The sequence below is a fragment of the Bombina bombina genome, chromosome 5 (genome assembly GCF_027579735.1).
Source record: "Bombina bombina isolate aBomBom1 chromosome 5, aBomBom1.pri, whole genome shotgun sequence".
Taxonomy (NCBI): Eukaryota; Metazoa; Chordata; class Amphibia; order Anura; family Bombinatoridae; genus Bombina; species Bombina bombina.
The window spans coordinates 137557304-137584464 of NC_069503.1; the positions used below are offsets into that span (position 1 = coordinate 137557304).

Consider the following 27161-nt stretch of genomic DNA (forward strand, 5'->3'; position numbering starts at 1 on the left):
GAATAGCAGCAAACCGTGTACATGCAAATACTCGTCTGTATGTAACAGTTATAACAATGTGTGTTTTTCATTCTTAGGAACGTTGCACGTTTGCACAAGTATATTGATGGCCACCATTTTGAATTTCCTGATAGCTACCAACAGCATTTTATTTCTTTTGCACCATGTGACTTGTTATGGGTTAGCCAACAGCTTTGGGACAATGAAAGAGAACAAGCTGCAGTCACCTTTATGTGCAAGAGATTCGTTTTCTTGTGACTCTTCGGACGCAAAAAAAAATTGGTTACTATGAAAACAAAACTAATACATTACTTTCCACTTGTAATATATGATCCTGCCTCTATCACTGCTTATTCGAGGTAACTGGCTCTATAAATGCAGCCCAAGCTAAGCTGCTTCATAGACACACACAAGACTTGTTTGGGGGTAACACTACTACACTGGCATTCTGAATTCCGGTTTTGATATTTTTCTGATGACGGCTGCTGAATAAAGTCAGTGCATTACATGGTGAGTAAAAACCTTCATTACAAAGAACAGAAAACTGAGGGGTTAAAAAGGCAAACCATTTGTCATTTTCTGTTTAGTGCGCATGAAATCAGAGACTTCTTGCAGGCTAAGTGCAATGCATCTGCTAAATCCATCCAAATTCCTGATCCACAGGACAGCAAGATTACAGAGGAACTTAATGTATGACAGATATATACCGGGCATAACCTCTCCCCGCAACATGCGCAGGTAGTCAGATTTATAGAGCTCCTAGCTGCAGGAGAATCACACATACCCCAGCTGTTTAAATGCCTCTCTTCTCTGGGGGGCAGCAGTTAGGGGCTACTGACTCTGAAGAAGCAATATGGTGTATTCCCAGCTAAGGATCTGATCAGAAGCCGCCCTGAAATACTAGACACAAGTACTTAAACCTAGGGTGGGGGCTCAGATCACATTGCATGTTAACTCATGTCCACAAGCAGGACAGCTGTAAGGCTTAGAACAGGTCAGATGAGAACTATCCCTATTAATGCTGGCAGTGCAGACAACAGATCTTATGTATGGCAGGAAACCCCAAAAATGAGTGTCGGGTGAATGGCTGATATTTTAAAGGGACAGTCTACTCCAGAATTTTTATTGTATAAAAAAAGGATAGATAATCCCTATTCCCCAGTTTTGCATAACCATACACTTTTTATCTATGTGATTACCTTGTATATAAGCCTCTGCAGATCGCCCCCTCATTTCGACAGACTTGCATTTTAGCCAATCAGTGCTGACTCCTAAGCAACTCTACAGAAGTGAGCACAATGTTATCTATATGGCACACATGAACTAGTGCTGTCTAGCTGTGAAAAACTGTCGAAATGTACTGAGGTAAGAGGCGACCTTCAAGGGCTTAGAAATTATATGAACCTACCTTGGTTTAGCTTTTAACAAAAAACACCAAAGTACAAAGCAAATTTGATGATAAAAGTAAATTGGAAAGTTGATTAAAATGGCATGACCTATCTGAATCATGAAAGTGTAATTTTGACTAGACTGTCCCTTTAACATTATGGGCTGCAACAGATTGCGCAGCATTTAATCTATTGGCATATAGGCTGGCAAAACCGTGCCCAGCGCATCCCCGTAACTGGGCTGTGACTTATACAAGGGCACACGGTACGGCTAGAGCAGCGTATTGGGATCACAATGTCCTATCTGTGAATATAAAAGCAATGCACACACATGGCAAGAGGCCAGTTGCAAATAGGCCAGGGAAAACTTAATTAAGTGTAAAATCTGAGCTTTACTGCGCACCAATTTAGTCTCACAATTGCATGTTATATGGCAATCTGTCTGCATTTTTGTCAAAGCACCATTTATAAATAATGCCATTTTTTCCTCTATAATGAATCGAGTCCTTACGGGTACATTTTGTGAATTGAATTGTTTTAATTAGCACCCTTTTTTTAATTGGGGAAGTCGGTTATGACAGCTCCAGGGAAAAATTCTGAAACCATTTTTATTGGCTTTGCACCCCCCCATCTTTTTGTTTCCTTAAAAAAAATACTGTATGATAAAGTTAATCCATGCTTTGGTCTGATTTTTTTTTCTGTAACAAATGGAAATGATGGAGCCATGGTTGTAATTATCTGAAGTTTTTAAAGCCTTCCAAATTCAACAAAGCAAAGAACAAAAAGAGGCCACACAGTCATTGATGCAGAGTATGATCATTTTGCAGGCGTTTCATTTTTTTCTGAACTGGCATTTAATAGAAGAAATGGTAAACGGCTGATTTATATTTTATGTAGGTTTTAACAGCAACCACAGCAGAACATAAAATAGCTTTGCTAGAGCTAAAGAGTAGAGAATTGTTTAAATGTATCATATTCTTAACCCTATTCAGTAACAGGATGGCAGTGTAAAGTGTATGTGTGTGTGTATATACATATATATATATATATATACACACACATGCACCTCTAAACAAATAGCTGTGCGTATCAGCTGACAGTGTTCTGAATAGTAGCACAGCTACTGGTTTAGAGGTGCAAACGTCACCTCAATAGTAAAAGAGCGCTGTGCCGTGGGCGGCTGGAGCGCTGACTTTAGCGGGGTGCAGCAGCAGTCCGGGTGAGATTAGCACCCTATTTTTAAATTTTTTTTTTTTAAAAAACACAATTTATGCTTACCTGATAAATTTATTTCTCTTGTGGTGTATCCAGTCCACGGATCATCCATTACTTGTGGGATATTCTCATTCCCAACAGGAAGTTGCAAGAGGACCCACAGCAAAGCTGTTATATAGCTCCTCCCCTCACTACCATATCCAGTCATTCGACCGAAAACAAGCAGAGAAAGGAGAAACCATAGGGTGCAGTGGTGACTGTAGTTTAAATTTATAAATAACCTGCCTTAAAATGACAGGGCGGGCCGTGGACTGGATACACCACAAGAGAAATAAATTTATCAGGTAAGCATAAATTGTGTTTTCTCTTGGAAGGTGTATCCAGTCCACGGATCATCCATTACTTGTGGGATACCAATACCAAAGCTAAAGTACACGGATGAAGGGAGGGACAAGGCAGGTACTTAAACGGAAGGTACCACTGCCTGTAAAACCTCTCCCCCAAAAATAGCCTCTGAAGAAGCAAAAGTATCGAATTTGTAGAATTTTGAAAAAGTATGAAGCGAAGACCAAGTCGCCGCCTTGCAAATCTGTTCAACAGAAGCCTCATTTTTAAAGGCCCAAGTGGAAGCCACAGCTCTAGTAGAATGAGCTGTAATCCTTTCAGGAGGCTGCTGTCCAGCAGTCTCATAGGCTAAGCGTATTATGCTTCTTAGCCAAAAAGAAAGAGAGGTTGCCGAAGCCTTTTGACCTCTCCTCTGTCCAGAGTAAACAACAAACAAAGCAGATGTTTGTCGAAACTCTTTAGTAGCTTGTAAGTAAAACTTTAAAGCTCGAACCACGTCCAGATTGTGTAATAGACGTTCCTTCTTTGAAGAAGGATTGGGACACAAGGATGGAACAACAATCTCTTGATTGATATTCTTGTTAGATACCACCTTAGGTAAAAACCCAGGCTTGGTACGCAGGACTACCTTATCAGAATGAAAAATCAGATAAGGAGAATCACATTGTAAGGCAGATAGCTCAGACACTCTACGAGCCGAGGAAATAGCTACCAAAAAAAAGGACTTTCCAAGATAAAAGCTTTATATCTATGGAATGAAGAGGTTCAAACGGAACTCCTTGAAGAACCTTAAGAACCAAATTTAAGCTCCATGGTGGAGCAACAGGTTTAAACACAGGCTTGATACTGACTAAAGCCTGACAAAATGCCTGAACGTCTGGAACATCTGCCAGACGCTTGTGCAAAAGAATAGACAGAGCAGAAATCTGTCCCTTTAAGGAACTAGCTGACAAACCTTTTTCCAAGCCTTCTTGGAGAAAAGATAATATCCTGGGAATCCTGACCTTACTCCATGAGTAACCCTTGGATTCGCACCAATAAAGATATTTACGCCATATCTTATGGTAAATTTTCCTAGTGACAGGCTTTCGTGCCTGTATTAAGGTATCAATGACTGACTCGGAGAAGCCACGCTTTGATAAAATCAAGCGTTCAATCTCCATGCAGTCAGTCTCAGAGAAATTAGATTTGGATGGAGGAAAGGACCCTGAAGTAGAAGGTCATGTCTCAGAGCATGCATAGTTGCAGCGGTCTGAGATGTAAGCGTGCAAACGGCACTATGTCCATTGCCGCTACCATTAAGCCGATTACTTCCATACACTGAGCCACCGAAGGGCGCGGAATAGAATGAAGAACCCGGCAGGAATTTAGAAGCTTTGATAACCTGGACTCCCGTCAGGTAAATTTTCATTTCTACAGAATCTATCAGAGTCCCTAGAAAGGAAACTCTTGTGAGTGGGGATAGAGAACTCTTTCCTCGTTCACTTTCCACCCATGCGATCTCAGAAATGCCAGTACTATGTCCGTATGAGACCTGGCAATTTGGAAGTTTGACGCCTGTATCAGGATGTCGTCTAAATAAGGGGCTACTGCTATGCCCCGCGGCCTTAGGCCCGCCAGAAGGGACCCTAGAACCTTCGTGAAGATTCTTGGGGCTGTAGCTAATCCAAAGGGAAGAGCTACAAACTGGTAATGCCTGTCTAGAAAGGCAAACCTGAGAAACCGATGATGATCTTTGTGTATCGGAATGTGAAGATAAGCATCCTTTAGATCCACTGTAGTCATATATTGACCCTCCTGGATCATAGGCAGGATGGTACGAATAGTTTCCATCTTGAATGATGGAACTCTGAGGAATTTGTTTAAGATCTTTAGATCCAAAATTGGTCTGAATGTTCCCTCTTTTTTGGGAACCACAAACAGATTTGAGTAAAAACCCTGTCCTTGTTCCTCTTTTGGAACTGGATGGATCACTCCCATAACTAGGAGGTCTCTTACACAGTGTAAGAATGCCTCTCTCTTTATCTGGTTTACAGATAATTGTGAAAGGTGAAATCTCCCTATGGGGGGAGAAGCTTTGAAGTCCAGAAGATACCCCTGGGATATAATTTCCAACGCCCAGGGATCCTGAACATCTCTTGCCCACGCCTGGGCAAAGAGTGAAAGTCTGCCCCCCACTAGATCCGTTACCGGATAGGGGGCCATTCCTTCATGCTGTCTTAGAGGCAGCAGCAGGTTTTTTAGCCTGCTTACCTTTGTTCCAGGTCTGGTTTGGCCTCCAGACCGCCTTGGACTGAGCAACAGTTCCCTCTTGTCTTGCATTAGAGGAGGTTGATGCCGCACTTGCCTTAAAGTTTCGAAAGGCACGAAAATTAGACTTTTTGGCACTGGATTTGGACCTGTCCTGAGGAAGGGCATGACCTTTACCTCCTGTGATATCAGCAATAATCTCCTTCAAACCAGGCCCGAATAAGGTCTGCCCCTTGAAGGGAATGTTAAGCAGCTTAGATTTTGAAGTCACGTCAGCTGACCATGATTTAAGCCATAGCGCTCTGTGCGCCTGTATAGCAAAACCAGAATTCTTAGCCGTTAGTTTAGTCAAATGAACAATGGCATCAGAAACAAAAGAATTGGCTAGCTTAAGTGCCCTAAGTTTGCCAAGTATGTCATCCAATGGAGTCGCTACCTGTAAGGCCTCTTCCAGAGACTCAAACCAGAACGCCGTAGCAGCAGTGACAGGGGCAATGCATGCAAGGGGCTGTAGGATATTTTCTTAAGGTAACCTAATTTTTTATCCATTGGATCTGAAAAAGCACAACTGTCCTCAACAGGGATAGTAGTACGCTTTGCTAAAGTAGAAACTGCTCCCTCCACCTTAGGGACTGTCTGCCATAAGTCCCGTGTGGTGGCGTCTATAGGAAACATTTTTCTAAAAATAGGAGGGGGAGAGAACGGCACACCTGGCCTATCCCATTCCTTATTAATAATTTCTGTAAACCTTTTAGGTATTGGAAAAACATCAGTACACACCGGCACTGCAAAGTATTTATCCAGTCTACACAATTTCTCTGGCACTGCAATTGTGTCACAGTCATTCAGATCAGCTAAAACCTCTTTAAGTAATACGCGGAGGTGTTCAAGCTTAAATTTAAATGTAGAAATATCAGAATCAGGGATTCTCCCTGAATCAGAAACATCACCCACAGACTGAAGTTCTCCTTCCTCAGCTTCAGCATATTGTGAGGTAGTATCAGACATGGTTCTTAAAGCGTCAGTATGCTCTGCATTTCGTCTAACCCCAGAGCTATCTCGCTTACCTCTAAGTTCGGGTAGTCTGGCTAATACCGCTGACAGTGTATTATCCATGACTGCCGCCATGTCTTGTAAAGTAAACGCTATGGGTGCCCTTGATGTACTTGGCACCATTTCAGCGCGAGTCCCTTGAGTGGGAGTCAAAGAATCTAACACGTGGGGAGAGTTAGTCGGCATAACTTCCCCCTCGCTAGATTCCTCTGGTGATACATTTTTTAAAGACAGAATATGATCTTTATTGCTTAGAATGAAATCAGTACAATTGGTACACATTCTAAGAGGGGGTTCCACCATGGCCTTTAAACATAATGAACAAGGAGTTTCCTCTATGTCAGACATGTTTATACAGACTAGCAATGAGACTAGCAAGCTTGGTAAACCCTTTAATTCAAGTTAACAAGCAATATAAAAAAAACGGTACTGTGCCTTTAAGAGAAACAAATTTTGTCAAAATTTGAAAAACAGTGAAAAAAGGCAGTTACACAAACAACATTTGTACAGTGTACGTAATAGGCTAACAGAGCATTGCACCCACTTGCAAATGGATGATTAACCCCTTAGTTCAAAAAACGGATAAAAAAACGACAGACGTTTTTTTAACAGTCCCAGCAAAGTGCCACAGCTTTACTGTGGCTCCTACCTTCCCCAATAAACGATTTTAGGCTCTTTAGAGATGTCCTGTAGCATTCAGGGGACTCCTGATGAAAACTGGATGTCTCTGTCTGTAATTTTAACTGCGCAAAAAAGCGCTAAAATAGGCCCCTCCCACTCATATTACAACAGTGGAAAGCCTCAGGAAACTGTTTCTAGGCAAAAATACAGCCAGCCATGTGGAAAAAATTAGGCCCCAATAAGTTTTATCACCAAGCATATATAAAAAACGATTAAACATGCCAGCAAACGTTTTATATAGCATATCTATAAGGGTATTACCCCTGAGAGTAAGCATGATACCAGTCGTTATTAAATCACTGTATTCAGGCTTAACTTACATTTATCAGGAATCATCAGCATTTTCTAGCATTTCCAATCCTAGAAAAAATCATAACTGCACATACCTGATAGCAGAATAAACTGCACGCCATTCTCCCTCTGAAGTTACCTCACTCCAGACATGTGTGAGAACAGCAATGGATCTTAGTTACAACCTGCTAAGACCATAGAAAACTCAGGCAGATTCTTCTATCTCTGCCTGAGAAAAAATAGCACGGTACTATTTAAAATAACAAACTTTTGATTGAAGTTAATAAACTAACTATTTTTCACCACTCTCCTCTTACTACCTCCATGCGCGTTGAGAGTTGCAAGAGAATGACTGGATATGGTAGTGAGGGGAGGAGCTATATAACAGCTTTGCTGTGGGTCCTCTTGCAACTTCCTGTTGGGAATGAGAATATCCCACAAGTAATGGATGATCCGTGGACTGGATACACCTTACAAGAGAAATGATGATTTTAAACTCCACTTTATTTTTAGTGAGGGCAAATCCCAGTGTTTGTTAAATGCTCAGATTTACCATCACTTTAAATAGGGCATTTTGAGATGTACTTTATAGGTACATTTATTTAAATTTAAAGCTTTCACATACAGCTGTAACAACTAATTGATTTAATCGATTATGAAAATAGTTGTCAACGAATCTCATTATCGATTAGTTGGTTTGCAAATAGTTGGTCTGTGCACAGCAATGAGCTTCTGCACATGGTATTGTGTTTTATGGTTATGCCTTTAGCCTAAAGGACATCTACAGACGTTTACTTTTCACTTTTTCAGAACAGTATAAGTTTGCAACTACTCCTGGCTTATGTGCAACCCAGAAATAATAGGAGTCATCATTTGGATTTTTTCTTTTTCAAAGAGCTTTATTTGAGAGAGAGAAAAACAATACTCATACATCTCAAATGCAGTTTAGGGTTTAAAGAGCTCACCCGTACCGCCACTGAAAAGAAAAGAGCAAAAACAATACAGTATATGTGTAGGATAAGAAATAGGTGGGCTGCGAGGCTTTGGTTCCAGGCAGATCCAGCTGCCCACAACACAACAGTGTTAATTTTGTCGACTAAAATGACAATAAAACTAAAGAAATTCTGATGACTAAAATACGACTAAAACTAAAATGGCATTTTAGTCAACAGACTATGACTAAAACTAAATCAAAATGACATTTTTGTCAAAAGACTATGACTAAAACTAATTTAAAATTTGCTGTCAAAATTAACACTTTATGCAAGGTGTTATAATCAATCCATATATAATTACTGCTCATTTATAAAATAAACAAGGCTATCTTTTTGTTTATTTTCGAAACTTGGTTTTATTTAATTTTAAGATAAAGACATGTTATATACCACAACAGTTAAATCTGTTAAATAAAAACACGTTAATAAACCTTTACTCCAGGAGTATATAATGAGTTTGGAAGTTCTAGAGCAGTGCTAATATCATTGCCGAAGTTTTTTTGAATCTGTGAACAATCAATTGATTCTTCCTAGAGAAATAAATATAACCCATGAGTATGGGTTTAAGTTATGCTGTGCCTGTGCTAGCTGCAGAAACTTTTTGTTGTGTTAAGTTACTTGATACTGGTTTTAATTTCTAACAGAGAACTGTTAAAGTTTTTATATTGGGTAATATGTGCAATACAGGCAATACAGTTTACAGTTTGTTTTTATATTTTAAAGTTGCACTTCTGTTTGTTTATGAAACTTGGTTTCATTTCATTTTAAGTTTAATAAAGACGTTATATATCACAAAGGCTAAATCTGTGTCTGTATTGCACGTTTAACCCTTAATACCATAAATAATAACAGGTGTTATGTTTACTCCTGGAGTATATAATCAGTTTGCAAATTATAGAGAAATGCTTAAATAATTCATTACACTTTAACTAAACCCCTTAGATTTTAGTCGACTAAAATCTACTGGAGATTTAGTCGACTAAAACTAGACTAAAACTAAAAGAATTCAGGTGACTAAAATACGACTAAAACTAAAATGGCATTTTAGTCAAAAGACTAAAACTAAGACTAAATCGAAATTTTCCGTCAAAATTAACACTGCAACACAACAACAATGAAAGTCCAGCATAGATGCATGACAGTAATATACTTCAAAGCAAATAAAGCTCTACATTTTCCAGCTTTCTTATTTTTCCTTGCGATATTCTTTGTACAATAGATGCCATAACAGTAAATAAGGAATTAACAGTAACTTCATAAGAACCATATAAGAATATGTAACGAAAAATACTTTGAACGTTATCTTTGGTTGCGAAAATTATCTTCATTTAGGACACAGTCAGAGAATAAATAAAATAACGAGAGAGAAAAAAAGGGAAAGTGGGTCCTAGGGAGAGGGAAGTTAAACAGGTCGGATGATAGCACAAGAGGGGCATAATTGTGCAGCAGCCCTTATCGCACAGCAGCCAGACACAACTGCACCCCCCGCCAAAGCGTAGCTCTCAAGTCTCAGAATTACAGCTGTTCCATAATTGGAGCAGCATTTCGTATGAGTCTGCCTTAGATATACAGATGTAATGGTATTTTCCCAGCGGCAAAAGACCACAGACTTTTTGTTTCCAATCGTCGGAATTTGCATAGTTTTCCAATAGGGATCAGTGTCTTCGCCCCAGTCAGCATCAGAAGTGTTTTTGTTTTTAATAGGGTTTTGCAATTTGAACGGAAAATGGAAGAGTAAAGTCTCAGGTGTCTTTGGAATGTCTACCTCTAAGATTTTTTTTGTCTCCACTCACACTGCGGCCCAGAAGTTCTCCAACAGGGGGCAATCCCACCAAATATGCAGGATGGAGCCTAATTCTCTGCATCCCCTCCAACATCTGACGTATTCGGGTATATTGTTTTAAGTCGATACAGTGTACGGTACCATCTACTTAGTAGCTTATAATGGGATTCTTGTGTGTGAGCAGAGACCGAGAAACTTGGCAGCTCAGAATATCCGGTGCCACTGTTCTGTAGTCAATTCAATGCCTAGTTCTCTATGCCATAGGTCGGGAGAGCGTTATCTTTGGGTAGGAGAAGGAGTTTATATATTACAGAAGTTAAATGTCGAAGAGCAGTAAGGTGTGTGCATAGTTTCTCAAACAGAGTGGGATCCCTAAAGAACTGTTGTTTATGGGCAGATATGTAATGACCTATTTGTAAGTAAACAAACCATGGGAGTCAGGATATGGCTCTAGAATTTCCTCTCTTGTCTTCATTTCCCCACATGTGATATAGCAGCCTACATGGTAATTGTGTAGAGATGTATGTGCAGGAGATATTTTCGCCTGTAGTAGAATTTCTTGGTTTCCGTATATTGGAGTTAGGGGGGAATAAGTGGTTTAAATGTGTGAGTCAGTGCAGACCGTTTTATCCTATTCGTGAAGTAACTCCTCTAATAGAGGAAAAAGTGTTATATCAGGGGTCTGTTTTTTTAATTCATCGACAAAAAGGGAGGCAAGGTCGTCCGTATGGAGAATGGAAGAATACAAGGCTATCCAATCCCTCTGCACACCCTCCTGGCACCACTTAACCACCCTTTGGAGTAGAATAGCCCTTCTGTATAGGTAGAAATTAAGGAGTCCCAGCCCACCTTCCTCTCTAGGGAGGTACATGGTTTTCCTGCTTACCCTAGGTCTTAGACCCCTCCAAATGTACTCTTCAATTAGCTTTTGCAGGGAGGGAATGAGTGGGGAAGGGGGAGTGGGATAGTTTGAAAGAGATATAGCATCATCGGGAGGACATATTTTAATAACATTGATCCTTCCCAAGCAGGAGATTGGTTTGTGTCTCTAGGCTGAGAGGTTATTTGCAATTTCTCTCTTAAGAGATAAGTAATTAGCTTCAAAGATATCCACTACAGAAGCAGCAATGTTAATGTCTAGGTATTTCAGGAATTTAGTGTTTAGCACAAAAGGGCTATGTTTTTTAAGCCAAGTCTAAGAGATAAGTAATTAGCTTCAAAGATATCCACTACAAAAAAAAAAAAAAAAAAACGAAGAAACAGACACCCTAATATGTCGGACAATACAGTCAAATCAAGAAATAAATCAATTAGATAGAACAATTGAATATACATTATTCTACTGTGTTTTTTTATTTTCCAAGAATTGTCTAACCTCCTCTACTGTGTTCAGTGTATTTACACTATTATCTAAAAAATTTTTTGATCTTAGCGGGATAAATCATTGTAGCTTGGTATCCTGCATTTATTAATTGCGAGCACCAAGGGGCCATAGTTCTCCTTTTATTCGCTGTTTCTGCAGAAAAATCTGAAAATAATAAGATACAATCTTTATTTATCTCTACAGTAGCTTTCTTTCTGTAATAAGCTAAAATTCTCTGCTTGTCCTGAAAATTCAATAATTTTACTAGTACTGGTCTTTTAAATTTTATAGAATTATCCTTATTTTGATTTATGCCCAATCTTTTTTTTTTCTCCCCCCCCCCCCCATTTTCTGACCCCAATTTCTGTCCGAGGACTGGATTCGGATTTGCTTATCAGTTGATGAAGAAGGCAGCTACGTAATGGTGGGGGGAGTCCGGCATCCATATTTACCGGGTATTAGAGTAGTTAGCGCCGCTGATTAGGACAGAAGCAAGGCGGCAAGGCAGGAGGGGTATAGTGTAGGCGGACCTCAGTTTTGTTATTTTCAATATAAAAACATGTTAAAGTAAGTGTTGACTGTCCCTTTAACCTTGGTTACAGACCTGGGCGGCTTCAGGAGTCCATATTCCCCAGGATAAAGACAAATGGTGAAACACCTCATTATGAGAATGTCCCACAGTAGGAGTAGTTGTTAATCCTGTGAAGAAATTTAGGTTTGATGAGGACTGCCCTCCTGGGTTGCTTCCAAGGAAGGTAGGTTGTCTGGGGTCGGAGGTGTTATACCCAGTGTTGAACAAAAAGAACTCAGGTCGTCCAGAGATCTGTATAGTGCAGTTTTGTCTCCCGTAGTTGCTATTAAACATATTGGGAACTCCCAACAATATGGGATTTTGTTATCCTGCAGAGTTGAGGTGAGAATTTTTAAGTTCCTACGCTTTTGAAGGGTTGCAGGACTAAGAACCGAGAAAACTTGAAGTGTGATGCCAGCGTGTTGGATAGGATGCTTATTTCTACTGTGCCGCAGAATTTCATCCTTATCCTTGTAGTTCAGCAGCCTAAGAATAACATCTCTTGGTGGAGCTTTTGAAGTTGGTTTTGGGCATAATGCCCTATGGGCTCTCTCGATGGTAACTTCAGGTGACATATGGGCGCCTTTAAGCAGTCGAAAGAGATCTTTGAGATATCCCGGCAGGGCAGTAGGGTTGATAGATTCCGGGATACCCCATACGCAAAGGTTATTCCGCCGGCTGCGGTTGTCTAGATCTTCTATACGGTCTAATAGGCTTTGTACCATGTTTGCATTGTGTTGTACTTGTGAGGAGGATTCTTTCATCTTCTCTTGCAATATATCCTGAGAGTGTTCAATATTTGTGACAGATCAGAGACATCCTTGCGTAATTCACTAAACAGGGTTTTAATTTCAGATACAACTTCTTTGATGTCTACCTTTGAGGAAAGGGTTTTTTAGTCCTCTTTGATGACATAGCATGGAGGTACAGTAGTGAACATGGGTGCATACACTATCATCAAGTTTAGGATCATATGGCATAGGATTTTCTTCTGTTGTATGTGTGTCTAGGCCCTTTAGATAGTGGCTCATATTCCTGGTTTTGGTACCCTGGGATACTAGGTTTTTTCTGTGCCATGGTATGTATATTTCAGGCTATAGTGGGCAAAGAGGGTACACTTGCACGTAGGCGTTCCGCCAGTAATGTAGTATTACAGCTATATACGCTGCAGAATAAGCAGAGATTGCCAAGTGGAATCCTATGTGGTCCGATATTGCAGTAGTGATGCCAGAATGTTCTCCACCTAATAAATTATATTGTCTCAATGTGCTTTTTTTCCATTTTAGGATTTTCCCCCCTTTTTAGAAGATTTGTTATCTTGTAGTTAGGCAGGATGTACAAAATGTATCCTCTCAATACTGTGTGCGCCATTTATGACCCCTATGTTGAATAAAATCTGTGATGCGGCTTAGGCCTACTGCAATTGGTTGCCTTAGTTCTGACAATGTGGATTCATTAAAGTTTGTATTGGCCTCCTTACTTATAATTGTGCCGAAGTCTGTAGTTACAGGCACTTACCACGCACAGGAAAGTGGATGCGTGGGTATGGCAGGCACAACCGGGTCAATCAAATGTCGGGCAGAATTCCGTCTTACGGAGGGGCCGGTTCGCGGTCAGATGCCCTCACAAGGTGTACCTTCCGGCGTCAAGGTTCAAATATGATCCGGCCCCCATTTGGATTGTTTATATTAAATCAGGTGATTTAGGACTATGCGTTACGTGATATAGTGCCACGCTTGTTTTTTTTTTACCTAGCCCTAGATTGATGGGAGTTATTTGAATTGCACTATTATCTGTTTGTACAATTATTAGCGGATGGCTTGCTATTGCCGATTATATACTGTATAGATAAATGCGTAAGGCTTTGTCCTGTTATTGATATATAGTTCTTAGTGCTATATATATATATATTTTTTTTTTTTATTAATTGTAATATGTACCAGATTCAACCTCTATGAGCATATATCTTATTTTAAGAGTGGGCTAGACCCCCCTCCCACCTTAAAGCTGATTATTTACCATTGCATATAGATATTCAAGATATTTTTATGTTAGAATGAAGTCCAGGCTTACTTTGTTGACACACACTTTGCATTGGTGGAGAGCTAACAAAGATAAATATCCCACCTTGGCGAAATTGGCAAAACCATTCTTATGCATCTCAAGCACCTCAACACCATCTGAGCGCCTCTTCTCTGCTGCAGGCAAAATAGTTGCAAAAAGTGAGCCAGCCTCAGCCAGGAACATGTGGTCATTTGTAATTTTTGCATTTTAATGCAAAGTTTCTGAGAAAGTGAATAACAGAATGCTATAAACAGTAATAGTCTACCCCTTTACAGTTTGTGGTTTTGTTTTACTTGGGTTCTACTGCTTAAAAATCGGACAAACAGTTGTGTTAATGTAAAGTTTTAGTCTGAAGATTATATTTTTAACACTCAGTATGTGGATTTTATTTTAAATATAGGGGGGAAAAAAATTGTTTTATCCGATTGAAAAAATAATCGTAAGATTAAACGATTATGAAAATAGTTAGTAGCAGGTCTACTTTTCCGGCTACAACATATTTAAGAAGGAAAAACTGCTTTTTTCCCCTCTCCGTCACCTCAGAGATGAAGAGATCAATAACCCTGACATTCGCTAGTGCGTGGTGATTGACATTCCCTCCTATATTGCACTAGGTTGCGCCAGAGCAGGGGCAGCATTGAACAAAAAGCCTCTTGTACAATGATACATTTTGCCGTGTGATGAAACATCTTAAGTGGCGTCTGCTGGCGGACAAGTTCACTACTTGCAAACAGATGTTTACATAATGAGAAAAACAAAAATAAATGCATAGATAAAAGCAGATACAAATATGAATCATTATAGGTTTACTAACAATTTAAATGGACATAAAAGTGGAAAAAGAAAATATTGCAAATGTGTTAATCTGCAAACAATAGTGGAATAATTATGTTTTTAACCCATGCAAAGTATTTTTAGATATTTAAATAGCGCTCTTAGAATTTTTTCCCAGTTCCTTTAAGGAAGTGGGTCCAAATGGGATTGTTTGCAACTGATATATAGCTAGATTAAAAAAAGATAATAGATCATTTTAAATGTACACTAGAATGTCCCCTTTAAGATCAGGAGAACCTCACATCCTGGCGTCCTGTGAGGATTACAGCTCACGTGGAGGTAAAATACACATATGGAACGAACCACAAAACAATAGATCTTTTTCACATACAAAATGCCAGATATCAAAACAATCACTTGGCTGTTGCTTTGATGAATTTTCAAGTTTAACATCAACAAGCAAAGGAGACAGTTGCTGAATATTACCAAGGTAGGATCCTGCCATGAACAGCCACGTGCAGAAGCACTTGTGTCGTGTCAAGCGGTGAGGATAGGGATTTGGAGCCAATAAAGACGTCAGCTGGATTGGTCTCCCTGACCTCACTGGCCACAGGCCGGCAGCTGATTCAGGATCTGGCACCCAAAGGTATAAACGCTGTCTCTGCGGCACAGTATCACCTCCATGATTATAGGTCTGCCCTGTAATTCAAGTGATGTATGAGGTGCAGGAGGTGAAATTCTTTGGCACTTCTAGGGAGCGCTGCATATGAGAGTGTCCTGAGAAAGCAACACCGGCCTTCCAGAAATTAACTGCTTAACTACAATTGTGCAAGTCATCTGTACAGGGTCAAGTCACCAACCTAAAAATAGGACCATGTGATATATTGTAGCAAAAAACAAACAAAAGCTAAGGGTTAGGGACAAAGTAACAGGAGCATTGACTACTGCAGTATTTATTGGAAAGATGGAACTTTAAATGTCCCTTTAAACATTGTACAGGGAATTAATGTTTGAGCGTTCCTTTAAACGGACAGTGTACTGTACATTCTCTCCTTTAATGTATTCTTTAAAAAATACATCTACATACTGTATTATGCGGTTAATCTGATTTTGATGCATCATATCTAGCATTTATTTAGTGTTTTATGTCCCTTTCATTTCGTATAGTAAACACCTTTCTAAAGGATCCAAAACCCTAACCCTGCAACAATCTACACAGTGACGGTCTGACAAGTGCAGGAGCTCTTTTATGTATTTATGGGTCCCAAACAGGCAGCAAAGAAGATAAAATAAGTTTTGTTCTAGTGCACATCAGAGTGCATAACCTGACATCAAGTATTCTGCAGCATTCAGGGTATTCAAAGCAGAGTGTTGCACTGAATAAGCCTCCGTTATTCAAAAAGGTGTTTAGAGACTTGTCCTTCTCAAACAACGTCGCTATGAGATTTGCCCCTATCAGCCAATGAGAATGACTACTGTTTCAATTAATAATAAAAGTATATTCTTTATTTTATGGAAAAAATATCAAACACATTTAAGTTCTTCTCTTGCAAATGCAAAATCTGTATGTCCCTTTAATTGCACTTTAAAAGTGTCTGTCAGCCATAAGCTGGAGATCTAAGTTAAAGGGATACTAAACCCAGATTTTTTTCTTTCACGATTCATATAGATCATGCAATTTTAAAATGTACTCCCATTATCAATTTTACTTTGTTCTTTTCCTATCTTATTTGAAAAGCAGGAATGTAAAGCTTAAGAGCTGGACCATTTTTGGTTCAGAACCTGGGTAGTGCTTGCTGATTGGTGGATAAATGTACCCACCAATAAGCAAGCGCTATCCAGGGTACTGAACCTAAAATGGGCGGGCTCCTAAGCTTTATTATCCTACTTTTCAAATAAAGATACCAAGCGAACGAAGACAATTTGATAATAGGAATAAATCAGAAAGTTGCTTAAAATTGCCTGCTCTATCTGAATCATGAAAGAAAAAATGTGGGTTTAGTATCCCTTTAAGCTCATCAACCTCCATTGTTCTCTCTAAGTATTGGGCTTTGGGTTTACATACAGATATAAGATAAGGAAGCATGTGTATGTACACAATGTGATAACATAATGAGATCTCATTTCACCTGCAAGCTCAACCCATTGTACTAGGCTGTGGTTTCAAAGGACAAAACCAGCAATTTCATATACATTTTATACTCAGCAGCTGGTATAACGAGTCATTGTTAATACATTAAGGGAAAAAAATATTTTCTGTATACTGTCCCTTTAAATCACACAATAGGATATTAAACCCTAACCATCAGCAAGTTTTTCACTCCTCCCTTAAATTTAGTATTTTGCAGATTCTGTCTACTGCCATCAGCCACCAGAGGGCTCTCTCCTTTATATAATTTAGCATATAAGATACATGAAGATTAAAGGGACACTGAACCCAAATTTTTTCTTTCGTGATTCAGAAAGAGCATGCAATTTTAAGCAACTTTCTAATTTACACCTATTATCAATTTTTCTTCGTTCTCTTGCTTTCTTTTTTTGAAAAAGATAGCATCTAAGCTATTTTTTTTGTTCAGAACCATGGAAAGCATTTGTTTATTGGTGGGTGAATTTATCCACCAATCGGCAAGAACAACTCAGTTTGTTCACCAAAAATGGGCCAGCATCTAATCTTACATTCTTGCATTTCAAATAAAGATGCCAAGAAAATGAAGACAATTTGATAATAGGAGTCAATTAGAAAGTTGCTTAAAATTGCATGCTCTGAATCACAAAAGAAAAAAATTTGGGTTCAGTGTCCCTTTAAACACAAATCAGAAACACTAAGATTCGGAAAACATTGTAGATTTAACAGTCAACACAAATAAATGTACACAGCTACCTCTGAGCAGAAATCTAACTATTACTCCTATCTCCTACTCCCCGTTTTCACCTGGCTAATCTCTCTATTAAAGGGATGGTAAATTCTCCCTTTTAAAATTTTAGATACGGAATGTTAGTGATATTTTATAGATGGAGATTAATTCATCAGTTGTAATAAAGTTGCACTATTACTGCCTTTTTAATATAGATATAAAATTCAAATCCCCCGTGCTCTGCCGCCCACTTCATAAGTCAATTTTTCTGTGAGCTAAAAGTTTGAATTGTTCTCCAATCAGCGCTCTAACTACAATCAAAGTGCCATATGGGGAGAGCGCTGATTGGACAATAATTCAAACCAGCTCTCAAAAAAATTGACTTTTAAGTGGGCGACGGAGTGGGGGGTATTAGAATTTCAAATCTACATTAAAAAGTAAGTTACAGCACATCTTCATTAGAACTGATGAATTAAACTCATTCTAAAATATCAATAACTATCCAGATCTGGTTTTAAAAAGAGGAGTGCTTACCATCACTTTAAAAGTCCTGATTAACGTGAAAGTTAAAAGGCGATGAGACATTTTTAAGAGGGGAATCTTAATCAGAGGATCGCTTAACTCTTAAGTGGGAGAGACAGAGAACCTTAATTTTACTTTATTATGCAAGTTTGGTGTTTAGTGGTTACATTTTTAAATGTCCACATAAGAGTCAGGCAACATGTCTTGAAACAGGGGCTCTTTTTGTGAGAGATAAAAATTGCTATTTCATCCTAAAACTCCCATTAATTACTCAAACATCTCAATGAAATGCCGCACAAAAGTATTCCTTCAAAATAGCAACAGTAAAATGACGCAAACGAAACGTGTTGCCATAATCAAAATGCTTAGCAAAAAACATATCATGCTTGCTATGTCTCTGTATTTATGTATTTAAACTGAACTGATTTTGCTTATGGTTGCTGCTAAAGTAGAATTGTTGAAAGCTTCTTACAATAAAAACAAAATGTATGCTTACCTGATAAATTATTTTCTTTCCTGGCAGGGAGAGTCCACGAATTCATTCATTACTGTTGGGAATTCAAAACCAGGCCACCAGGAGGAGGCAAAGACACCTCAGCCAAAGCTATAAGTATCCCTCCCACTTCCCATACTCCCCCAGTCATTCAGCCAAGGAAATAAGGAAAAGCAGGTGAAACACCCGGGGTATAGAAGTGCCAGAAGATTAGGAAAAAAAATAAGCTGCCTTAAAAAATAACAGGGCGGTTTAGTGGACTCTCCCTGCCAGGAAAGAAAATAATTGATCAGGTAAGCATAAATGATGTTTTCTTTCCAATGGCAGGGGGAGTCCACAAATTCATTCATTACTGTTGGGAATCCAATACCCAAGCTAGAGAAGACACAGAATGAACAGGGAGGGAAAATAAGGCAGGCGGACCTAAACTGAAGGCACCACAGCTTAAAGCACCTTTCTCCCAAGGAAGACTCAGCTGAGGCAAAAACATCAAGCTTGTAAAATTTGGAAAAGGTATGTAAAGAGGACAAGGTAGCCGCCCTACAGATATGTTCCATAGAAGCTTTTTTCTTAAAAGCCCAAGAAGAGAACACTGCACGGGAAGAATGAGCCATAATCCTCTCAGGAGGCTGGGACCAGCATCCTCATAAGCCCAACGCAAGACACTCCTCAGCCAAAAAGAAAGAAGTCGCAGTGGCCTCCTGAACCTTGCGCTTACCAGTGTTCAAGACCAACAAGGAAAAAGACTGTCTAAAATCCTTAGTTGCATGAAGATAGAATATAACAAGATAAGGGATCACATAGTAAAGAAGAAAACTCTGAACAGAAAAAAATAGCCAACAAAAGCAAAACTTTCCAAGACAAAAAGTCTAATGTCAACAGAATGCATCGGCTCAAACGGAGCCCTTTGAAGAACACGGAGAACAACATTAAGGCTCCATGGAGGAGCCACTAGCTTAAACACAGGCCTGGTTTTAACCAGTGCCTGAACAAAAGACTGAACGTCAGGAAGAGCAGCCAATTTCTAGTGTAATAAAACAGAAAAGGCAGAGATCTGACCCTTGATAGAACTGGCAGATAAACCCTTCTACAGACCATCCTGGAGAAACAAAAATATGGCGAGTAACTGGCTTACAAGCCTGAATCAGAGTATCAATGACCCTGTCAGAAAAACTTCTTTTGGACAACAGAAAACATTCAAATCTCATGCAGTCAGCTTAAGAGAATCTAGATTTTGGAAAGGACCGTAACCCAGTAGTAGAAGGTCCACTCAATGAGGCAACCTCCACTGAGAAGAGGACATTTCACTAGGTCTGCTAACCATGTCCTAAGAGGCCACGCTGGAGTGATCAGAATTGCAGAGGCCCACTCCTGTTTGATGCGGGTGATCACCAGGGAAAGGAGGGCAAACGGAGGAAACTGATAAAGTTTGAATTTTCACAGAGCCACTAACGTGTCCACCAACACAGCCTGAGGCTCTCTCGATCTCAACCCGTATGTAGGCAGCTTGCCATACAGACGAGATGCCATGAGGTCTATCTCCAGAACCCCCCTTACCCAAGAGTTATCTCAGAGAAAACCTCGGGAGGAAGAGACCACTCGCCAGGGCGGAAGGGCTTTCTGCTCAGCAAGACTGCTTCCCAATTGTCCAACACCGGGACATGAATGGCCGATAGGAGACAATTGTGAGATTCCGCCCACTGAAGGCTGCAAGACACTTCCCTCAGCGCCAAGGAACTCCTAGTTCCCCCCTGATGATTGATGTAGGCCACTGAAGTTAAGATATCCAAATCCATAGAAAACAGACATAACATTAGAGGATTGAAATGGTACTTAATACCAAAATGTTGAGAGGGATGAAGGACTCCTCCAGTGACCAGGTACCCTGAATCTGCAAGGGACCTCACAATCTCCATTGCCTGAGCATACATAGTTATGAGATTCACCACCTCCATGCGTAGACCCACTAATGGACAGGAATCAGTCCTGACCACTGACAAAGAGCTCCCAGCCCTTCGTAAAGAGCGGTAGCTAGATCAGAGGCAGCTATGAAATGGATGTCCAGAAAAAAACAAAAAACTAAAAAGCAGAAATATTCCCTGAGAATCGCAACATGTAGGTATGTACGTATGCATCCTTCGGGTAAATAGAGGACCTAAATTGACCCTCCTGGACTAACGGAAGGATGGATCTGATAGATTCCATCTTAAAGGACAGAACCTGAGAAACTTGACGTCCAGAATGGGACGAAAAGTTCCCTCTTGCTAGGGAATCATGAATAGGTTAGAATAGGATCCTTGGCCCCAGGAAGCTAGAACTTTTTTTTTTAGAAAAAGTGAGAAGGAAGATTAAACCCGGAAAGTCAGAGACAACCCTGATATGAATAAAGGCCATATAAAATGTATATGGGTAGACACTTCCGGATACTAAAGTAAGGGAGCTGCTGAATCTGTAATCAAATTCTAGTCCTTCAGTTCACATGGCAAAACAGCTGTCCACTAGGTCACTCGCATAAAAGAAGGAATTCCATGGAAGATAAACATGGAAAATTATAGATATTTTAATAATACATTTTCATATACCTTGTCCATCTCTGACATGGCCTATGTGGTTATTGAACCCAGGACTGATGGATTGTGCTACATTGAGTTAACTCTGAGCCACAAGTTAGTCTACAAATAACAGACATGTTAAGTTGACCACAGCACAGTATAAAGTATACTGGAGTATCCCAAAGGGGAAAGAAAGATATATATAGAAAAGGGATGTACTGAGGATCCCATAGTGGAATAAATGATATTGTCCAGAGCAAAGGAGTAGATGATGAGAATCTACTATATTATCAGCTGCAATATCATAAATAAAAGTGCTTAAAGATTAGACATAATAAAAAGATACCATATAATCGAATCTACAGAGAAATGATAGGATAAGCAGTCATAATGCTTATAAGAAACACCAGGAATATGTATCTACTACTGAAGCAAGAAGAGTGATTTAACATCTAAATGTTGAAAGATCCCCAAAACATATATAATATCATCTACAGTATTAAAAGTGAGGCTAAGCCGTCATAATTGCTTATAAAAACATCAGATATACTGTATATATATATATATATATATATAAATATATATATATATATATATATATATATCTTCTATTGTAGAAGGAGATGGGATTAACATCTAAAATGCTAAGAGATCCCTAAAAGCATACATTTATATTTACAGTAGAAAAAAACAGGATAAGCAGACATAATGCTTATAAAAACATCAAGCATATATAACTTCCACTGTAGCAAAGCGAGGTCCCCATAAACATATAAAATATCTACAGTAGAAAGGAGATAAATGATGAAAACCTCAAAAAAGGTTAACAAATCACCATATAAAATTGCTCTTAATAAGAAGAGATTAAAACATCAGATCTGATACAGTGTTAGTAATACACAAGGTGTAATACGAAAAACCACCACTAAATGACAGGAAACACCAGGGAATCCCTACTAAACTGTTCTAAACCCTGAAGGGAACCGAAACCGGTACAGAACTAAGTACCTTAAAACAGAATAAATTTAACCCCTTACAGAGCATATAAATATATGGGAAGTGAGCAAACATACACAACTACCCAAAAAATATCGCTAAAGCACATCCCCATTCCTTGGGCTGGTACTAATACCCTCATGTAGCTGCTCTAGAAAAGTACGCCACAGAGAAGTGAAAATGGCGCCGCAGAAAGCAAGAAGCTATCTGAACTTGTCCCCAGACCCCTTATATAGGTAATTAGGTGCCTTCAGGTTACCTATCAAAGTGCCCTCATGTGCCCCCTGTGTGTACTAAGGGAAGGAATAAAGGCACTTACCTCCAGGGTCTCTGCTGTGGAGCAGTCACAGCACTTCCAGGTCTGACAGCTTCTTCCACATCTGATAGGGACCTGAGGTAGAAAGGAAAGCAGTGTAAGCTTACACTGGTTGCCAGAGGGGGTGTTAGCACAAAGTGCCGGAAGGAGGATAGAGAAGGTTCCCTGCGACATCCAGTAGCTAACTTTCACCAATACTCTGTTAGAGGATTACATGGCTACTCTGTGAACCCCAGTCCTGTCTTGCAGGGAAACTACCCATTAAAGGACTTACAGAAATCTTCAGAGCACTTTCTTTGTAAACCTCCTAGTTTACTAGGCAAAGAATGACTGGGGGAGTATGAGAAGTGGGAGGGATATTTATAGCTTTGGTTGGGGTGTCTTTGCCTCCTCCTGATGGCTATCTGTTGAATTCATAACAGTAATGAATTAATTAGTGGACTCTCCCTGCCATTGGAAATGCTTGTATGTAGTTAGTTGGTTTTTTTTGCAATTTTCTTCTATTCAGAAATTGTGCAGTCTTTTTGTACGCACATTTTCTGATCATATACAAGTGTTCACAGTGAGTCTAGGATTGGCTAATGGCGGTCACCTGATACAGGGATTAGGGAAATTAAAGGAATTGTTGAAATGTGCCAAATAAATCTACTATTTGAGATTCAAGGTGTCATTACATTGCCTCATTATTATGCATTTGTCGATTATGTAATTCTACTGTAAAACATTCCGTAAACCAATTAAGCATAATAACAAATAATAAAAAAGCAAAGTGTCTTTCTTAATATTGCTTGCTTTCCTTATAATTTTAGTCTTAAAAGGACAGCCAAGTCCAAAAAAAACTTTCATGATTCATATAGGGCATGTAATTTTAAACAACTTTCCAATGTACTTTTATCACCAATTTTGCTTTGTGCTCTTGTTATTCTTAGTTGAAAGCAAACCTAGGAGGATCATATGCTAATTTCTTAGACCTTGAAAACCGCCTCGAATCTAAATGTATTTTGATTTTTGTTTTTCACCACTGGAGGGCATTAGTTCAAGTGTTTCCTATAGATAACATTGAGCTCATGCACGTGAATTTACCATGGAGACAGCTCTGATTGGCTAAAATGCAAGTCTGTCAAAAGAACTGAAATAAGGGGGCTTAGATACAAGGTAATTACAGAGGTAAAACGTGTATAATTATTACTGTGTTGGTTATGCAAAACTGGGGAATTGGTAATTAAGGGATTATCTATCTTTTAAAACAACAAAAATTCTGGTGTTGACTGTCACTTTAAAATTGGGTATTATCCACTGCGTCAGGGATGCAAAGTCATGCTGCAGTTTGGCCGACATGATGTAAAACAAAAAGGAATCTACACCCTTAATCCATACCGATACTCATAATGCTTCTGCAATGTTAAACAGCTTTAGTATGAACAAACCATGCAAATCACTCACTATAGCGATCAGATATATGCTTCTCCTTGCGTCAAATGGTTTTTCAGAACTTCAGCACAAGCACCGATTAAAACAATATATTTTTATTCAAACGCTTAAAACTCACATTTTGCCATACACAGAGGAGTATTAGTACAATCAGAACTACATCTGACGCGTTTCATGCCCTTCTGGCACTTTTTCAAAGAAGTGTATTGCATTCTAAGTGTTTACTGCTTGATGCACAGTAATAGATGATGCAGCACACAACTTTCTAATGTGAGAGTGAACTACAGTAAAGTAAATGACACTAGAGATGTGGTTGTGATTTGAAAGCAACGCTGGTAACAGGCAGGTTATCAAGGGTAAATGGAGGTCGTTTAGGAGCCAAGATCTAATTATTAGCAACACAAAAAGGGACAACCCTCTAATTGTGCACATACTGAGCAAAAATATGTCCCTTTAATAGGTGGTTGCAATATCATATAACTTTGATACATGCATGGTTACAAACACTGCTAACATAACAGCTCTCATGACACATGCTTGCTCCTGAGCCTACCAAGGTTTATGCTTCAACAAAGATACAAAAAAGAACAAAGCAAATTTGACAATAGAAATAAATTGAATATTTTTTAAATAAATGTATGCTATAATTGAACCATGACCATTTAATTTTGACTTTACTGTCCCTTTAAACGGGACAAACTGAAAATAGTAAGCTTAATTAAACATTTTAAAATGAATAACAACAATTCAATATACTTATTGTTATACTAATTTTTTTACAATTTACTTGATAAAATAGTGATATTTTAGCACTACCCTTAGAGAGACTGGACTGAATTCTGTAGGCTTCAGATGACTTAGCCCTGACCATACAACATTCTACATGCTGATTGTTCTATCAGTGCAGGAGCTCATTTCAATGTGTCTGTATCTGGTCCCAGAGCAGGCAAAAAGATAAAAACTTATCTTAAACCATGAAGCACAACAAACTCACCTTCATTGGGTTCTCATCATATGTAGGTGTTCCCAAGTCCATTTCTGCCTCATTATCAATGCTAATCCCATCCTCTCCTGCACTGTCCCATGATGGGGGATCCCACTGGGTTTGCCTGCAAAAAACATTACAATAAGGTTCAAACCATAAAAAAGGAAATTTATGCTTACCTGATAAATTAATTTATTTTACGATATGACAAGTCCACGGATTTCATCCTTACTTATGGGATTACGCCTCCTGGTCAGCAGGAAGTGGCAAAGAGCACCACAGCAGAGCTGTATATATAGCTCGTCCCTTCCCTCCCACTCCAGTCATTCGACCGAAGTTAGGAAGAGAAAGGAAAATCCAAAGGTGCAGAGGTGACTGAAGTTTAACAAAAATAAATACCTGTCTTAGAAATGAAAGGGTGGGCCGTGGACTTGTCATATCGTAAAATAAATAAATTTATCAGGTAAGCATAAATTTCCTTTTCTTTTACAAGATATGACGAGTCCACGGATTTCATCCTTACTTATGGGATACAATACCAAAGCTATAGGACACGGATGAAAGGGAGGGACAAGAGAGGAACCTAAACGGAAGGCACCACTGCTTGAAGAACCTTTCTCCCAAAAACAGCCTCAGGTGAAGCAAAAGTATCAAATTTGGAAAAAGTATGAAGAGACGACCAAGTTGCAGCCTTGCAAATCTGTTCAACAGAAGCATCATTTTTAAATGCCCATGAGGAAGCCACAGCCCTAGTAGAATGAGCCGTAATTCTTTCAGGAGGATGCTGTCCAGGAGTCTCATATGCCAGACGGATGATACTCTTCAGCCAAAAAGAAAGAGAGGTAGCCGTAGCTTTCTGGCCCCTACGCTTTCCAGAAAAAACAACAAATAATGAAGATGATTGCCGAAATTCTTTAGTCGCCTGCAAGTAAAACTTCAGGGCACGGACCACGTCCAAGTTATGCAACAGACGCTCCTTCTTAGAAGAAGGATTCGGAAATAATGAAGGAACAACAATTTCCTGATTAATATTCTTATTAGAAACAACCTTAGGAAGGAAACCAGGTTTAGTACGTAAAACCACCTTATCAGAATGGAAAATAAGATAAGGCGAGTCACATTGTAACGATGAAAGCTCGGAAACTCGCCGAGCAGAAGAAATAGCAACTTAAAATAAAACCTTCCAAGATAACAACTTAATATCTATGGAATTCAAACTCCAGGGTGGAGCAATTGGTCTAAACACAGGCTTGATTTGGTCAGAGCCTGACAAAAAGACTGAATGTCTGGAACATCTGCCAAACGCTTGTGTAGTAAAATCGACAAAGCAGAAATGTGTCCCTTTAAGGAACTCGCTGATAACCCCTTCTCCAATCCTTCTTGGAGAAAAGATAAAATCCTGGGAATCCTAACTCTACTCAATGAGTAGCCCTTGGATTCGCACCAATAAAGATATTTACGCCATATCTTATGGTAGATCCTTCTAGTGACAGGCTTACGTGCCTGAATCAAAGTAACAATGACTGAATCAGAGAACCCACGCTTAGATAAAATCAAGCGTTCAATCTCCAAGCAGTTAGCTGCAGAGAAACTAGATTTGGATGTTGGAAGGGTCCCTAAATGAGAAGGTCCTGCCTCAATGGAAGCTTCAACGGTGGCAGAGAGGACATGTCCACTAGATCGGCATACCAAGTCCTGCGAGGCCACGCAGGCGCGATTAGAATTACCGAAGCCCTCTCCTGTTGATCCGTGCAATCACCCGGGGAAGGAGAGCAAATGGTGGAAACATATAAGCTAGGTTGAACGACCAAGGCATTGCCAAGGCATCTATCAGTTCGGCCTGAGGATCCCTTGACCTGGATCCGTATCTTGGGAGCTTGGCATTCTGACAAGACGCCATCAGATCCAAATCCGGTCTGCTCCGTCTGAGAATTAGGGTGGCAAAGACCTCCGGATGGAGTTCCCACTCCCCCGGATGAAACGTCTGTCTGCTTAAAAAGTCCGCTTCCCAGTTGTCCACTCCTGGGATGTAGATTGCTCACAGATAACAAGAGTGAACCTCCGCCCATCAAATTATCTTGGATACCTCTGTCATCGCTAAAGAACTCCTTGTTCCTCCCTGATGATTGATGTAAGCCACAGTCGTGATGTTGTCCGACTGAAAACTGATGAATTTGGACAAAGCCAACTGAGGCCAAGCCTGAAGCGCATTGAATATTGCTCTCAATTTCAGAATAC

The 27161-nt window shown here is 39.5% G+C and overlaps 1 protein-coding gene across 2 annotated transcripts in view; it reads right to left on the minus strand.

The window, feature by feature from the left end:
• The window catches only part of SETD2 (SET domain containing 2, histone lysine methyltransferase), a 284758-nt gene that overhangs the window by 7143 nt on the left and 250454 nt on the right, over positions 1-27161 (minus strand). For both annotated transcript variants that reach the window (XM_053713722.1, XM_053713721.1), the window contains exon 19: positions 24933-25047. In XM_053713722.1, coding sequence (XP_053569697.1) covers positions 24933-25047 — 115 coding nt within the window. The remainder of the gene's footprint in view (positions 1-24932; positions 25048-27161) is intronic.